This window comes from Camelus dromedarius, chromosome 31 (genome assembly GCF_036321535.1).
Source record: "Camelus dromedarius isolate mCamDro1 chromosome 31, mCamDro1.pat, whole genome shotgun sequence".
In the NCBI taxonomy this organism is placed as follows: Eukaryota; Metazoa; Chordata; class Mammalia; order Artiodactyla; family Camelidae; genus Camelus; species Camelus dromedarius.
This window is the reverse complement of record NC_087466.1, coordinates 14,220,063-14,237,568: the sequence shown is the minus strand read 5'-3', so window position 1 is coordinate 14,237,568 and position 17,506 is coordinate 14,220,063. Positions and strand designations below refer to the sequence as shown.

The window sequence follows — 17,506 nt, the reverse complement described above, 5'->3', positions numbered from 1 at the left end:
ATTTCTAGGCAAATAAAACCAGTCGGGTTCTGTATAAGTTATTTATTGCCACGATAATGCTGTGTAACAAACCTTCACAAAATGGCAATGAGTGCTTTTTGCTCAAGGGCCTGGGGTGGTTGGTCAGTTGGCTCTACTGATCTTGCCTGCGCTCACTCACACGTATGGGCACTGACTGAGTGGCTGAAGGCTGATCCAGAATGGCCACAGCTGGGAGGAGGATGGAGACAACTAGGGTCTGTACCATGTAGGTATAGACCAAACTTAGGCATGTCCTTCTCAGGATGGTGGCAGAAGGTGACAGTGAGCCAGCCCAGTTACATTAGTGCTTTTTAAGCCTCTGTTTACACCACATTTGCTAACACTATATCCGCCAGGGCAAATCACGTGGCCAAGCCGGAGTCAGAGTGGGAGAGCTCTGGGGAGTGACATCATGCAGGGCATGGCCAGTGAGGGGAGGGGTTACTCGGGCTCTTTGCAGTTGCATACCACCACAAGTTCATTACTGCAGGTACTGGCTAATGATCCTGGCAGGGTGGGGCTCTGCGTGTTACTGCATCTTAAAAACACACGCCTGGATTTAAAAAAAAAACTTAATGCAGAGGCACTGTGCAAAGAGGGAAGTTGCTCAGAGATCAGGAAAGGTAGTCACAGCCTGACCTTTCCTCATACAGGGTTGGAGGCAGCCATCATCGGAGAAGTTCACGAGAACATCACGCTGCACTGTGGCAACATCTCGGGACCGAGGGGCCTAGTGACCTGGTATCGGAATGACTCGGAGCCTGTCTTCCTCCTGTCGTCCAATTCCAGCCTCCCGCCAGCCGAGCCGCGCTTCTCTCTGGTGAATGCCAGCTCCCTGCACATCAATGCACTGAGCCTGCAGGATGAGGGGAACTACACCTGCCAGGAGGTCCTGAACGAGACTCGGTGGTTCCGAGTGTGGCTGCAGGTGGCCAGTAAGTGTGGTGGGAGGGGACTGAGGCTGGACTCAGGGCCTTGGACCCAGGAGGGCTTTGGGGTCAACAGCCTGGGTTTCATTCTGGGCTCTGCCACTTGCAAGCTGAGTGACCTCTCTCATCTCTATTTCTTCATCTGTAAAATGAGGATGAAAGAAAAGTCTTGCCTCACAGAACTGCTGTGAGGAATAGACGCCAGTTTATCTATATAAAGTGCTGGAAAAGGCTCCCGGCATAGTAGTAAGCCATGACTTTTATCTTGTTAATATCAGCCTGGCTTTTAAGCTCATTTTATTATACAACAAAGTCAGAGTATAACATAATCATACTGGCTGAGCTCCTATCCTAAGCCTAGGTCACTTGAGTAAGTAGCTTAACCTCTCTGAGCTGAAGTTCTTCTTATTTGTTGATGGGGGATAGTACGTTGCATCCCTTACCAGGTACATGCTCTTACACTGTAGTGCTAAGTACAGGGCTTGGTTTGAGCTACTATTACTGCTGCCTTTCCTAGATCAGTCTATCATGTCTGTTGATATAGACACATTAATTTAGAGCAAGGGTTGGCCAGTTATAGCCTGTGGGCCATTTCTAGCCCATTGCCTATTTTTGTATGGCCTGCAAGCAACAAATTCTTTTTACATTTTTAACAGTTGAGCAAAATACCAGAAGAAGAATATTTGTGATATGAAAATGATATGAAATTCAAATTTCAGTATCATAAATAAGGTTTTATTTGAACACAGCCACACTCATCCATTCAAATATTATCTCTGACTGCCTTCAGTGCTACAGCAGCAGAGCTGAGTGGCTGTGATGACATGGATTGTATGTCCTGCAGAGCCGAAAATATTTACTCCCTGGCCCCACATTCTGTATCCAGGGTGTGTAGTTGAGTAGAAATATGCATCTGATCACTTTATAGCTCCCTGATTTCCTCACCTACAAAATAACTTACTCACTCCTTTAGTCAATATGTCTTATTTGAGAGCCTGATGCCAGGCACTGTTCTAGGCACTGGGCCACAGGAGTGAACAGGACAGAGAAGGTCCTGCCTGTGTGGAGCTGACATCTTAGTGGGGGAAGACAGACAATAAGCAGATAAACAGATTCATCAGGCAGGTGACATGTGCTGTGCAGAGAACTGAGATGGGGTGATGTGATTTCCTGAAAGACCTTCCATTGGAGGGGTCAGAGAGCAGCTTTTGGAGGGAGTGACATTGAAGCTGAATGGTACATAGGTGCCAGTCACTCAAAGAGAAGAGAGAGGGATCCAGGCAGAAAGTGAACTAGTGCAGGATGGTTGAACATGCTACATGTGAGGATAAGGAGAAGGCTGGTGTGGGGGGAGCCCCGTGTGAGAGGGCAGGACGTGTGAGATAGTGGGGCAGGGCCAGACCGTGTGGGGCTGGGTAGGACTGGTGTTGTGGGTTGCACGATGTCCCCTGAAAAGATACGTTGAAATCCTAACCCCTGGTACCTGTGAATGTGACCTTATTTGGAAGTAGGGTCTTGGCAGATATAATCAACTTAAGATGAGGGCATTGGGGTGGGCCCTAATTAAAATGGACTGGGGTCCTTGTAAGAAGAGGAAAGTGCATGCAAAGACACAGACACAGGGAGGACCTCGTACAGTGACAAAGGTGGAGATTGGAGTAGTGTAGCTACAAGCAAAGGGACGCCAGAGATTGACGCCACCGCCAGAAGCCGGGAAGAGACAGGGAAGGATTCTCTCCTAGAGCCTTTGGAGGGAGAATGGCCCTTCTGGCACCTTGACTTCAAACTTCTGGCCTCCAGAACAGTGGTAGAATCCATTTCTGTTGTTTTAAGCCATCTAGTTTGTGGTACTTTGTTCAGGCAGCCCCCGAACACTAATAACACCTGGTAAAAAATTGGGATTTTATTCTGGGTGCAGGAGAAACTCCTGGAGCTGGAAGCAAGCAGGGGTGTGGTATCATTTGAATTACACATGGAGAATGTATGTGTGTGGTCTCAAGAAAAACTGGTAAAAAAAAAATCAGGAGAGCCAGTTGGAGGTACAAGATGTTGGTGGCCAGAATCAAGGTAGTAGCACTGACTTTGGTGAAAATGTGCAGGTTTGAAAATATTTTGGATGTAGACCAGCAAGACTTGCTGGCAGATCAGAAGGGGGAGAATGAAGGAAAGAGAGGCTTCCAGGACACGTCCAGATTTTTGGATAGTTTCTGAGGTTTCCGCCAACTCTCAAGGCTTATGGAATTTGTGCATACAATGTTTTTGTGTCTGGAGAGGCCGTGGATGAATTGCTGAATGGCCAGGAATGAATGTGGGTGTATCAAAAAAATGTCACCCAGTTTGGTCCAGTTCTGATTGATTCTCACCCCTGAGCCCATGGGTAGGAGCCTCCCTCAGTCCAGCTGCCCAACGGTAATTAATAATTCCTTTATGTCAACGTTGTCAACGAATGTTTTTGTTTGACCACAGAGGAGTAAGATGGCATTACAACTTTTTTTTTTAACGTTGCTCTCTCTGGTTTATGATGATTTTATCTGACACTGACTTATTAATCATTGGCTAAGTCTATTGGAGGATGGATTTATTTCATTATTGCCCTTAGGTAGATAAATGCAAGACCTTCTTATGAAAGTGAACTTATATTTAAAAAAAAAAATCACTAAACTCAAATGGCGCTTTGGGCTTCCTGAGTTACTGGGCTGTGATTTGTGTTATGGAAACTTACTTGTTTGGAAACACAGGGGGTCCCCGACTGGTGTAGGGCTTGTTTGTGAAAACAGAACACAGGCTGTCTTAGTCAGTTTGGGTTGCTGTAACAAAAATAGCAGACTGGTTGGTTTAAACAACAAACATTTGTTCCCCACTGTTCTGGAGGCTGGGAAGTCCAAAATCAAGGTGCCGGCAGATCCAGTGTTCAGTGAGGGCCTGCTTTCTGGTTGACAGATGCCTTCTCTCCTTGGTGGAGAACAGAGAGAGAAGAAGCAAGCTCTGTGGGGTCTCTCCTTATGAGGGCCCTAATCTCATTCATGAGGGCTCGACCCTCATGACTTAATCACCCAAGGCCCCACCTCCAGGTACCATCACACTGGGGAAAGACTTCAGCATATGAATCTGGGGGCAGGATACAAACTCTCAGTCCAAAGCACAGCTGTCCTCTGGTTTCACATACACCAGAGCCCTCTGGAATCTCAGGCCTTGCTCCCATTCCAGGAGAATCCCAGGCCAACACTAGACCCTTTCCGGCACCAGGGAGCCCCTACCTGCCCCTCAGACAGTGGCTGAAGGGGAGGCCTTGGCATCTCAGATTGGAGCTCAGCCCTCATTTCTGCCTAGAAGATTTGGGAAAATGGCCTAAGCTTGACCCAACCAGGACTTCTGGGAGGGCAGTGGTGTTGCTGCATGGCTGAGAGCATACACTCAGAGGCCCCGCTGCCTGGGTTCAAACACAGGTCCTGCCGTTGTCTTTGTGACTTTGGGGAAGTCACTGTAACTCCTGCAGCCTTAGTTTTATCATCCGTGATATCATGGTGGAATCTAGGCACAGATCCCCTGCACACGTTCAGGAGGTCGGCACGCACAGCCTTCACACAGACTTGGGCACGTGGTATGCCCTTGGCGCATGTTACCTCCATCACCTGGTTCAGCAGGTGGGGGGATTCCTGTGGGAAAAATGCATCTCCAGTTCCCAGCCATCAGTGCTTCTGGGCTTTTTGAACAAGACTTGCTGTGGGTCAAGGACTCTGCGTGCCCAGATCTTGTGTTTCCCGTCTTTCTGCGGAGGTGGTTGATAACTTAGTCTCTTAAGGAGAAGAGTTTGGAAACATTCTAACATGGCCTTGGAAGTTAGGGAAAAGAATTCTGAGATGTGACAAGTTGTTATCTGTAAGCTACTTTGGTGTTTTTTTTGTTTGTTTAAAACATTTTTTTTCTTCCAGTTTTATTGAGATATAATTGGCACACAGCATTGTATCAGTGTAAGGTGTACAGCATCATGATTTGACTTCCATGGAGTGAGAAATGATGATCACAGTGAGTTTAGTGAGCATCCCTCATTCACATAGAGACAAAGTTAAATAAAAAAAACCCAAATTTTCCCCTGAGATGAGAACTCTTTTTTGTTGATGTTGCTGTTTAAGTACAATAGATTTACAATGTTGTGTTAGTTTCAGGTGTACAGCATAGTGGTTCATTTATACATAGATATGTTTATATATTCTTTTTCATTATAAGCTTATTGCAAGATATTGACTATAGTTCCCTGTGCTACACAATAGGACCCTGTTGTTTATCTCCTTTATATATAGTAGTTTGTATCTGTAATCCCAAACTCCTAATTCATCCCTCCCAGAACTCTTAAGATTCACTCCCTTAACTTTTATATATAGCATACAGCCGTGTTCATTATATTTGTCATGTTGTGCATTACATCTCTAGTATTTATTTATCTTAAAACTAGAACTTTATACCTTCATCCAGTTCTCCCTCCTCCCACCTCTGGTAACCACAGATCTGATCTCTTTTTTTATGAGTTTGTTTGTGTGTTTGTTTTTGAAGTATAACTGACCGACAACACTGTGTTAGTTCCTGATACACATCACAGTGATTTGGTATTACTATACATTTCGAAATGATGACCACAGTAAGTCTAGTTATAACCTGTCACTACACAGAGACATTCCATAATTATTGACTGTATTCCCCACACTGTACATTTCATATCTGACTCATTTATTTTGTGACTGAAAGTTTGTACCTCTTAACCTCCTTTCGCCCATTTCTTCGTCTGCCCCCTTCCTCCCCCTGGCAACTAACTACCAGTTTGTTCTCTGGATCTATGTTTATTTCTGTTTTGTTATGTTTGTTCATGTGTCTTGTTTTTTAGATTCCACATAAAAGTGAAATCATACAGTATTTGTCTTTGTCTGACTTATTTCACTTAGCATAATACCCTCTAGGTACATCCATATTGTCACAAATGGCAAGATTTCATCCTTTTTTATGACTGAGTTGTATTCCATTGTATATATATGCCACATTTTCTTTATCCATTCATCTATTGATGGGCACTTAGGCTGCTTCCATATCTTAGCTATTGTAAATAATGCTGCTGTGAACACTGGGGTGCACGTATCTTTTCTAATTAGTGTTCTCATTTTCTTCAGATAAATACCCAGGAGTAGAATTGCTGGATTGTATGACAGTTCTATTTTTAATTTTTTGAGGCATCTCCGTACTGTCTTCTATAGTGGCTACACCAATTTACATTCCCACCATCAGTGCACAAGTGTTCCCTTTTCTCCACATCCTTTCCAATGTTATTTGTTGTCTATTTAGTAATAGCTATTCTGACAGGTGTGAGGTGATATCTCATTGTGGTTTTGATTTGCATTTCTCTGATGATTAGTGATGGTGAGCACCTTTTCATGTTCCTGTTGGCCATCTGTATGTCTTCTTTGGATAAATGTCTACTTATTTCCTCTGCCCATTTTATAATCAGGTTGTTTGGGTTTTTGATAATGAGTTGTATGAATTGTATTGATTAAACACTTAAGTGTAAGACCTGAAACCATAAAACTTTTAGAAGAAAACATTGGCAGTAAGCTCTTTGACATCAGCTTTAGTAATTTTATTTTTATTTTTTGGATGTATCTCCTCAAACAAGGGAAACAAAAGCAAAAATGAACAAATGGGACTACTTCAAACTAAAGAGCTTTTTTTGCACAGTGAAAGAAACTCATCAACAGAATATAAAGGCCAACTACCGAATGGGAGAAGACAGTTGCAAACGATATATGTGATAAGGGGTTAGTATCCAAAACAGACAAAGAACTGTAAGTGACCTTGAACGTGTGAATGGACAGAGACGCTGTAGAAACACGAAGCTGCTGTATGCGGGCTGGTAGCTTTCTCCCTCCTTACTGGCTGGATCTGTGCTTATCCATCTGTGGGCATTTGGTGCCTCTGCCTTCTAGGGAGTAAGGTTTTCTATAGGCCTGGGTTGATTCAACAGTGTGATTTTATTATCCAGCTCAGGACCAAAGATTCTGCACTGTTACTTGTTAATTTAATGGTGCAGTTGAAGAGTCTTGCCGTCGGGATTGGGACTGTGCTTCTGAGGGCTCAGAAGGCCCTCGTCCCAGAGCAGTCCAGGATTGCTGCGGCTCTATTTCATTGACTTACCCATCCTCTCCTGCCTCCACATCGGGTGGGCATGAGGTTGGAACTGCTGTGTGTTGACCTGCAGAAAGGCTGAGGGGGTTGGGGTGGGAGCACGGACCTTAACACATTCCTGTAGACCCTGTGCTTCTTTGAAGAGATAGCTCTTATGCACAGGGGACCTGAGCGATCTCGCCCATGAAGAGCCCAGTCAGGTTTCATGGTACACGGTGCCAGACTCTCCCTCCCTGAGTCTGTTTTCCTCAGGCCAAGCAAGTGTCGAGGGAGCATTGGAGCCAGCTGGCCCGTGGGCAATGAGGACGCTGGTTTGTATCAACCTCCAAGAGCCCCTTCAGATTCAGTTGGGTTTGGAGGATGGGAGTGTTCTTGTCTAGCCAGTGGTGTAGACGCCACTCCAGACTTCCAGGAAAGGGAGTCTCAGGAAAGCCCCGTGTACCCTGACGAATTTGGCCCGTCTTGTACTTGCTGTATAATGGTAGTGGGGACACTGTGCCCTCTCACATCGTAAGGTCCTAGGGGAGGGTATCATCGGGCACAGTGAAGAAGATTGCTGGCCTCCGCCAGAAGATGGGGTGACCTTTGCCCAAAGATTGATTAATTTGAGTCTTACCGAGCTCATCTCAAGCGAGAGGTATGCTTATGAGAGGATGAGGACCTCTGGGTTTTGGCCTTTGGGATCAGCAGTCACTAGGGAGTTGGGGAGGCAATGGGATTGGTACATTTGCTCCTATGTTCAATCTCCAAAAGTGATATCAAAACAGTCTGTAAGTTTCCCCAAGGATCTTGTCTCACTATAGAACACCAGGCACCCCCACTGGTGAGCAGAGACTAGCCAGGTCATTCTTAGGTCATTTTCAAATAAAAATGCTGGTATGAAAAATAACTGTAGGAAGATAACTTTTCCTCTTGGCAAAGAACCCAAAACATGGAGATGCGAACCCATTTTGTGGGTCCCTGAGATGGAAATGAGCTCTTTGAGACCCTTGACAGGCCGACCTGTAGTTACGGTGGGGAAGCAAAGAAGTGAGTTCTAATGTCAAGAATGACTGCAGAGAACAGGAAAGCAGCAGAAATGGTGGATTGTTCTAGAACAGGAATCAAAACCCTTTCTGTAGAGGCCAGACGGTAAATATTTTAGTCTTTGTGGGTCGACAGGTAAAAACAGAGGTATCATATAAGCACTTATATAACAAGAGAGAAAACAAATTTCCATGTATTTCTTGTTGACAAAATTCAAAATATAATAATAACTTGAGTACTTTTTTTGGTAGGCCTACTAATGAGAAGAAAGGAACTCTTTTTTGAGGGGATACCATTTCACTTAATTGAAGTTCAGAGTTAGTGCTCTCTCCCATCAGATCGGTTGCGAATGTTCATCTGTAAAGATCGGCTTAGCCTGTGGGCCTTAAGAAACACACACTGGGCCGTCGTTGGCTGATGCCTGTTCTACAATCAATCAACATGTTTTGCTACTGATAATACCAGATACCATTTATGGAGCATTGACCACATGTCAAACACCAGGCTAAGTATTCTGCTTATGTTTTCTCATTGGCTCCTCCACTAACCTGGAGGTGGAAGTTACTCCTTTTCTTTTCCTTTCACAGGAAGGGCGGGAGAGTGAGACTAAGAGGGGCAGGCGCTTGCCCAGGGTTGTCCGTCTAGAAGCAGCAGTAGGGTTTACTCCCAGGTCTGTCTGAATTCAGAGTACAGCCTCGTGACCACGGGGCTGAGGCATCCAGCCAGGGACTGATATGACCGAGGCCTTGCTGAGATGCCGAACCTTCGTACCACTCTATTTTTTATCTATTTGCTGCTTTATTTTTGATTCCTCTCCCATCTGTCTGTCTCTCAGTGATTGCTTCCATCACCCTGCAAAGCAAAAAGGGCTGGTGGTTTCCGTTTAGGAATATCAAGGGGATGGAGAGAGCGGTGGGAGGGGTGGAAATGGGTACCTCCTTCATTGTAGTCGGTGTAGGGGAAGAACCCCAGGGATTTAGGAAGAGGGTGCCAGCTTTAAGTAAGAAAGCACACTCAACCCAAGGGCTAATAGATGAGCTGTAACCTTTGAACACTTACTTGAACCCTTGATTCAGAAGGCCCTTCAGTTTTTCTCATTTCATTTTTTTTTTAATCCTTCCACCTGCTGCATTCTCATCCATTCCCTGTATCCAGCCCCATTTTATGCTGAGAGTTGTGCTGGTTAAAAGTCCCTCCCAACCAGTTTCTTGGAGGGGGGGTCTCCACTGTCCATGACAGGCCACTGTGGCCCTCCAGATCACAGTTTGGAAGATCCAGGCTGTCCAATCTAACACATTACCTTTGCTGGCCCGGGTGTTGGCTACCTGGGTACTTACCTGTGCTTAACTGGGTGCTCACCTGCGGTAGGCACTCCCTAGGACCTGCTGGTCCACATACCTACACAACTAGCCAGCAACAGTGAATGGGATGTTTGAACACCTCCCAAACCACAATATAATTTTTTCCCAGGCCCTCTGTGAGAGGTGACATAGTTCCAGCAAATCACTGCAACTATTAGGAGCGAGCCCTGACTTGACAAGCATATTGTCAAGAATATTGTCCTCACAAACCCACAATCTCTATAGTCACACAATAGCCTCAGAATAGGTGAAGTAGATGCTGTCCGTTGAAGGGCTCTGGGAAAGCCTTTTCCTCCTCCGACTAATGTATCCCTTTGGCAAATTTCTGTTCAAAATTCTACAGTCATAGATTTATTCCTTTGGCCAAGCATTACCCTTTCCAAGTTCTTAAGGGAAGCCTCTGGGAGAGGTAAGACATTAAATGACTTTAGTATAAATAGATGATAGATATCTTCCTTCCATCAAAGATGATGTACCAACAGTGAGAGGGCATTCGAAGATGTGAGGGGAACCGAGATAAGGCCTAGCATTTATCAAGTGCTTCCAACATGCCAGGCCCTGTTCTGAGTGCTGAACTACAGTAAGTCATTTAATGGTCACCACACCCCATAAAGTGGGCTCCAGCATCACCCCTGCTTTACAGCGGAGGAAATGGAGGCTTAAGAGAGGGTGAATACCTTGCCCAAAGTCACACAGCTAGTAAGTGGACTTCAAAATTGGGACCGGAAACAATGTTTCTTGTCTTTCAGTGTGAAATTGTGTGTTGTGGAGGGGGGTCCCCAAGACCACCCCCAGGTTCACGGATTCTCTAGAACTCACAGGAAAACCAGGAGCAAGCTTCCCAGAATCCTCTCCCAGTGCAGTCACGTGGGACATGCTTAATTTCTCCTGCCACAAGTTGTGTGGCAACGTGTGAAATATTGTCCACCAGGGAAGCTCAGTAGGGACTCGGCGCCCTAGGTTTTCTTTGGGGCAGGTCACCTAGGCATCCTCTGCCTGGCACGGACCAAAATTCCAGGCTCTCGGAAGGAAAGCAGGTGTGCTGTATAAACCACACTGTTTGTACAAACAGTTTAGGCCCAGCGAACCCACTCTTATCAGTTCTGGGAATGGTGGGAACCCTCCTGAAATCTAAGTTCCTAGTCACCAGCCAAGGCCAACCTTGCAAGCAGGAAGGAGAAGGAAGGTCTAAGGAAAGCAGAGCCAGGTCTGCTGTGTTAACTCTTTCATGCACAGATATCCTTTCCACTCCTCTGTGTTTCTGAAATGGAGCAATTTGCATTTTCTCTTTTCTCTAAAGATTGACCCCCTTGGTAAATCTCCTGTAATTGCTCTAGAGTAAAAGAGAGAGTGCCTTTTAGCACAGCATTCGTCACATAGTAGGTATTTGACATTGTCATCCTTATTGGCTGTTTCCTGATCATTTGTGTGTCTTAGAGCTGGTGGGGAGCTCCAGGTAACACTTACCCCTCCCCATCCCCTCTGTCGTCCCCAGGCGGCCCCTATCAGGTTGAGGTCAACATCTCCAGCTCTGGCAGGCTCCCCAATGGCACCCTCTATGCGGCCAAGGGCTCCCAGGTGGATTTCAGCTGCAGCAGCCACTCCTGGCCTCCGCCCATGATCGAGTGGTGGTTCCGGGCCCCCAGTGCGCGCACTGAGCCCTTTGGAAACAACCTGACGGCCAGCCTCTTCACATTGTTACTGATGTCGCAAAACCTGCAAGGGAACTACACCTGTCTGGCCACAAACCTGCTCAGCGGGAGACATCGAAAGGTGACCACCGAGCTCCTGGTCTACTGTGCGTAAGAAGCGCTCCCCTCCCCCACTTCTTCACCTTGGCCCTCCGTGAACAGCATGTTGGTGCCTCCCCTTTGTCCACAAAGCCCTGTTGGAGGTGCGGGTTTTAACTCTGCAGGTAGCTGCACAGTGCTTCAGCAGCTCCCTCAACACATGTACACACCTGGGGCTGTGTGTCAGAGAGGGAGTTGCCTCTTCTGGAAGCGTGCTGCTAACTGGGGAGGGGGTGGGTACAGAGTCCTGTGAGCCACAGAGGGGAACTAGTTCTGGGTCTGATTGAGGTGAAAGTATATAACGTAGCATTGACCATTTTAAGATGTGCAATTCAGTGGCATTTAGTATCTTCACAGTTTTGTGCAACCATCAGCTCTGTCGAGTCCCCAGACATTTTTGTCACCCCAGATGGAAACCCTACATCCCTTAAGCAGTCACTCCCATACACGCCCCCCCCCCCAGCCCCTGGCAACCACCAATCTATGTTCTATCTCTATGGGTTTGCCTATTCTGGACATTTCATATCAATGGAATTATACAGTATTTGACCTCTTGTGTCTGTCTTCTTTCACTTAGCATCACGTTTTCAAGATTCATCCATCAGTACTTCCTTTCATTTTTATGGCCAAAGAATATCTATTGTATAGATCTACCACAATTTGTTTATCCATTCACCTGCCCTCAGGCATTCCATCCCTGAACTCAGGCCCTCAGCACTGTCGAGAACCAACAGTTCACGAGCCAGTAGCTCACGGGGAAGGAACAGTAACCAAATGCACCTAGACACACACTTAGTGGCGGAAGACCTCTGTAGAAATGCAGACTGCGCTCATAACCCGTGCTAACGAAAGGGGGCATCAGAATGACAAATTAGCGGGCAGGTGATGACACGTTACTTGCTTCATGCGTTATTGAGAGCTTTATAAGTCTCAGTGCTCTCTGTCATCAGTGATGTTAATTGTATGTAAAGTCATACGTGCTTGTTGTAGGAAACACAGATGAGTAGGAAGAAAATAATGTCTTATAATCTAACCATCATTTTGGTATATTTCCAATAATTTTTCTTGTAGATGCCACATGTTACCCATATAAGACCCAAATTTCTATTTATGTGTATTATATAAAATATGTAAAGATTATGATATACATACATGATATATACTATAATATACATACAATATGTATTATTTTAATATATAATTATTAACACATGGGTTACATTAAATTTACAGGTTTATAATTTAAGTTTTTATGTGCATTCTTAGTAGTACATACACATAGCAAAAAGAAAATATATATTGAGGTGTGGGGATGAAGAAGTCTCTCTTCCCCTGTAACTCTGTCTAGGGACCAGCTCTGTCCAGTAGAACTTTCTATGATGATGGAAATTTTCTATTCTGTGTGGTCTAATACCGTGGCCACCTACTGCATGTGGTTACTAAGCATTTGAAGTGTGGGTAGTGCGATGGAGGAACTAACTAAATTTGTAATTAAATTAAATAAAAAATTTAAATTTAAATAGCCACACGTGGCTACTGAGAAATGCAAAGCTCTTCAGAGATTTAACACCCAGCTGAGGAAACCTGACTTCTGTCAGGCACGAATTTGTGCTAGATGGTATTTCAAGGTACACTAACTGGGGTTGAGGTTTCTCTGATGCCCTGGTTCTGTAATCCTTAGGGTCGGCGCAGCAGCTCATCTTAGTCTGTGATTAAGGCCACTTCCTCTGGTGTTTTGCAGCGCCCCCTCCGTCAGCCCCTCAGTGCTGGGCAGAGATGTCGCCAGGATTGTTCATGCTGCAGCTCACCTGTCGCTGGGCTGGGGGATACCCAGACCCAGACTTCCTATGGACGGAAGAACCAGGAGATGTGGTCGTGGGGACGTCAAAGCTGGGAGTGGAGATGCTGAACCAGTCCCAACTGTCGGATGGCAAGAAGTTCAAGTGTGTTGGGAGCCACATAGTGGGGCTGGAGTCGGGAGCCAGCTGTGTGGTACAGATCAGTGAGTCTCGCTTGCTTTGTCCTGGGGTTGGGGTCCACCCACCTTCCTCTCTTCTGGCAGAACTCTTTAAAAGAAGGTCTGGGAAAGAAATCCCAGGGTGTTGGAGTGAACTGAATGCCTTCCATTTCTCCCTCCTCTTTTGCTTTATGTTTCTTTCCTTTCAAACTTTAAATATGCTTAATCAAGCTTCTTGGTTCTAGTCCAAGCTGTTTTCCCTTGACAAATACTAATTAAACATATGCTACGTGCTGGTTTCTGAGAACTGAAGACGGAGCCGTGAATAGGACAGACAAGGTTCATTTATTAGTTGTGTCCTGTTGTGTAACAAATTACCCGCAAACTTAATGGCTTGAAACAACAGTCTTTATCTCACGAAGTCTCTGGGCCAGGAATTCCTACCGGGCACAGTGGGAATGGTTTGTCTCGGTTCCATGATGCCAAGGGTTTCAGCTGTAAGACTTGGTTGAAATCATCTGAACGATCCACTTCCTAGGTGCTCACTCACACACCTGGCAAGTTGCTTCATTTCCATGTGGGATTCTCCATGGGGCTGCTTGAGTGTCCTCGCAGCATGGCAGCCAGTTCCCTCCAGAGCTAGTGATGCAGAGGGGAGTGAGCCAGGCTACCCTCCTTATGACCTGGCGTCAGGACCCACATCCTGAGTATGTGGCATCCCTTCTCCCACATTCTGTTCATTAAGTGTGAGTTACAAAGTCTGGCTCTACTTTCAAGGGGAGTTGAGAGAATTAGGCTCCACTTTTCGAAGAGAGGATTGTCGAAGATTTCTGGACATATTTTTAAAACCATGACTATTCCTCTTTCTCAGAACTTAAATTCTTCTGGGTGGGGTAGGAGTTGGAGGAAGACAGAAAGTACAAAACAAATAAGATAGGTTCAGATTGTGATAATAATTATAAGGAGAATAAAATGGAGTGTGTAAGGGAGCGTCTCTTCCCTTTTTTCGGAAATTCAGAATGCGTATGTATTCCTATATAAGCAGTGTGACTGGCACTGTTTTTTTAAGTATAGTTGATTTACAATTTTTTTTTAATTGAAGTATAGTTGATTGACAGTGTTGCGTTAGTTTCTGGTATACAGCAAAGTGATTCAGTTGTACATATATGTATTCTTTTTCATATTCTTTTTCATTATAGGTTATTACAAGATATTGAATATAGTTCCCTGTGCTACACAGTAGGACCTCATTGTATATCTTTTTTTTTTTAAAGATTTTTTAATGAAGTACAGTCAGTTACAATGTGTCAATTTCTAGTGTAGAGCACAATGTCCTAGTTGTGCTATTTTATATGTAGTAGTTTGTATCTGCTAATCCCAAACTCCTCATTTATCCCTCCCCAACCCACCCCTGGTAACCATAAGTTTGTTTTCTACGTCTGAGTCTGTTTCTGTTTTGTAAACAAGTTCATTTGTGTCATTGTTTTTAGATTCCACATATAAGTGATATCATATGATATTTGTCTTTGTCTGACTTACTTCACTTAGTGTGATATTCTTTAGGTCCACCTATGCTGCTGCAGGTGGCGTTATTTCATTCTTTATTATGGCTGATAGTATTCCATTGTATGTATATATGTGTCGCAATTTTATCCATTCATCTGTCAGTGGGCATTTAGTTTGCTTCTTTGTCTTCCTTGGCTATTGTAAATGGTGCTGCTGTGAACACTGGGGTGCGTGTATCTTTTCGAATTGGTGTTTTCTCTGGATATATGCCCAGGTGTGGGATTGCTGAATCAAGTGGTAACTCTATTTTTAATTTTTTAAGGAGCCTCCATACTGTTTAAAGAGAGTCTCTTATAGGAAGAGGGCCAGTCTTTCCAGGGTGGCAGGGAGGTCTCCTTGAGGAGGATCTGGCCAGGTGAAGATGTGTGGGCTGAGTATTCCTGGTAGAGGGAGCAGCAAGTACCAAGGCCCTGAGGTGGAAACATACTTGGCATTTGAGGAACTGGGAGGCGGTCAGTATGGCCAGAGCATTTTGTGTGAAGTACTGATGAGGCTAAATTGGTGTCATGTGTCTCCCAGAAAGATGCATTCAAATCCTAACCCCTAGTACCTGTGATGTGACCGTATTTGGAATAAGGGTCTTTGCAGATGTGATTAAGATGAGATCATACTGGATCAGAGTGGCGCTAATCCAATGACTAGTATCCTTGTAAGAGGAGGCAAGTTTGGAGCCAGGTGTGTAGGGGAAATGCCACATGACGACAGAGACAGAGCTCCGAGTGGTTCTTCTGCAGCCCGAGTGTTGTCGGCAACCACCAGAAGCTAAGAGGGAGGCATGGCATGGTTTCTCCCTCAGAGCCTCCAGAGGAATCAACCCAGCTGACACCTTGACTTAGGACTTCTGACTTTCTGGACTGTGAGAATAAGCTTCTGTTGTTTTAAGCACCCCCAGCTTGGGGTACCCTGTTACAGCAGCCCCAGGAAACCAATACCGTGGGTAAGCCAGGACGAGAGCCTGTCGGGTTGTGTTGGCCCTGGAGAGCTTCCCCCTCCAGCCTGCTGTTCCACGAGGCGCTTGTTTCCCCAGGCAGGCGACGCTGACCCTTCCCACCCACTCGTTCAGCACACCTGCCTCTGTGTCAGGTACCGTACCTGGCCTCGGGCAGCATAAGGGACCAAGACTCGCTTTCTGCCCCAGGACAGGGGTTGGCAAACTATGTCCCATGGGCCAAATCCAACCTAATTGTTTTTTGGAAAAATATTTTTAAAAGATATAATTCATATAATATAAACTTCGCTATTTTGAAGTATATAATTCAGTGGGGTTTTTTTTTCTAGCATATTTACAATGTTAGACTACCATCACCACTGTCTAATCCAGAACATTTCCATCACCCCAGAAAGAAACCCTGTACCCACTGGCAGTCGCCCTCTCTAGAAGGACTGTGGGAGAGTTCTCATTTCCCAATTTTTCCACTGAGATCGAGTATTATTAATTTTTTAGACTTTTCTTGTTTGTTAGTTAGGACATGGCAAATTGTTTTCATTTGGGTTTCTTTGATCACTGGTGGGGTTGATAAGTTTCACATACTTATTGGCTTCTTATATGTCTTCTTCTGTGTGAATTATCTGTTCATATCGTGTCCATTTTTTCTGTTGAGTTGTTCAGCTTTTCTTCTTACTCCATAAGAGGCAGTTAATTTCATAGAACTGTCATGTGTGTTACAGATATTATTCTGGCATATTTTGCCCCTAAACCTCATTGGTGGCATTTCTGCTAATGGTGAGTTGTTTCTGATTTTGAAGGGGTCGCCTCTGTCAGTCCTGTTCTCTTAGGTTTCTGTGCTCAGAAGGCCTTTTCCTATTTCTTGATTTTTAACTTATTTGTAGTCTTCACAAAAGCCTGCAAATTAGGATGAGTTGTAAGTTGCAGATGCTGCCGTGTGGGAACTAACTTACCCCAGATCAGCCAGCTCGTAAGTGACTGAGCCAGCGCTTGGCCAGGCTGGTCCGACCCCAGAGCCCCTGCTTCCACCCAGGTAGGCCCACTGCCTCGCTCGGGATGTCCTTCCACACATGACCCAGCAAATCTTTCCGTGTAGGGATTGGGTTCTCAGCATCATGCCAGGTACTGTGGAGGAATAGTCTTTGCCTTTAAAGGACTTAAACTTCCTCGGAGAGTGAAGTCAGACAAACGGGAAACAGGAAACATATCACAGGACAGCTGACCCTTGAACGGCACAGGCTTGAGGTGCATGGGTCCACTTCTGTGTGGAGTTTTTCCAATAAATACATTACTTGTATTTTTCACTTTACACATCTTTCAATGAACTAAGTATGGGGAAAAGTTGGTATTTGATTAGAGATCAGAGTATGTGGAATCAGAAGAACGAGGGTTTGAGTCCTGATTCTCTCCAGACTGTTTCAGCTTCCTGTCCTCGGGTGATCGTTTATCAATGCCTTTGAGGCATAGATAGTAGTATGTATTATTTTTTGGATTCCATTGTATTTATTTATAACTAGAAGAAAATGGAACAGCATTTTTATACAATTTTTAAAGGTTACTTTCCATTTACAGTTATTACAAAATATTGGCTATATTCCCCGTGTTGTACAATACATCCTTGAGTTGTCTTACACCCAATAATTTGTACCTTCCATTTCCCCACCCCCTCACCCCTTTATTGCTCCCCCCACCCCCTCATTGGTAACCACTAGTTTGTTCTCCATATCTGAGTCGCAGATTTT

The 17,506-nt window shown here is 45.0% G+C and overlaps 1 protein-coding gene across 4 annotated transcripts in view; it reads left to right on the top strand.

Moving 5' to 3' along the window:
- Positions 1–17,506, top strand: part of VSIG10 (V-set and immunoglobulin domain containing 10) — a 34,766-nt gene that overhangs the window by 5,933 nt on the left and 11,327 nt on the right. For all 4 annotated transcript variants that reach the window (XR_010378580.1, XM_031442825.2, XM_064481176.1 and 1 more), the window contains 3 exons: positions 675–956; positions 11,001–11,303; positions 13,037–13,297. Coding sequence is in view for 3 of the 4 variants with exons in the window: in XM_031442825.2 (XP_031298685.2) it covers positions 675–956; positions 11,001–11,303; positions 13,037–13,297 (846 nt within the window). In the remaining variant the exon portion in view is untranslated. The remainder of the gene's footprint in view (positions 1–674; positions 957–11,000; positions 11,304–13,036; positions 13,298–17,506) is intronic.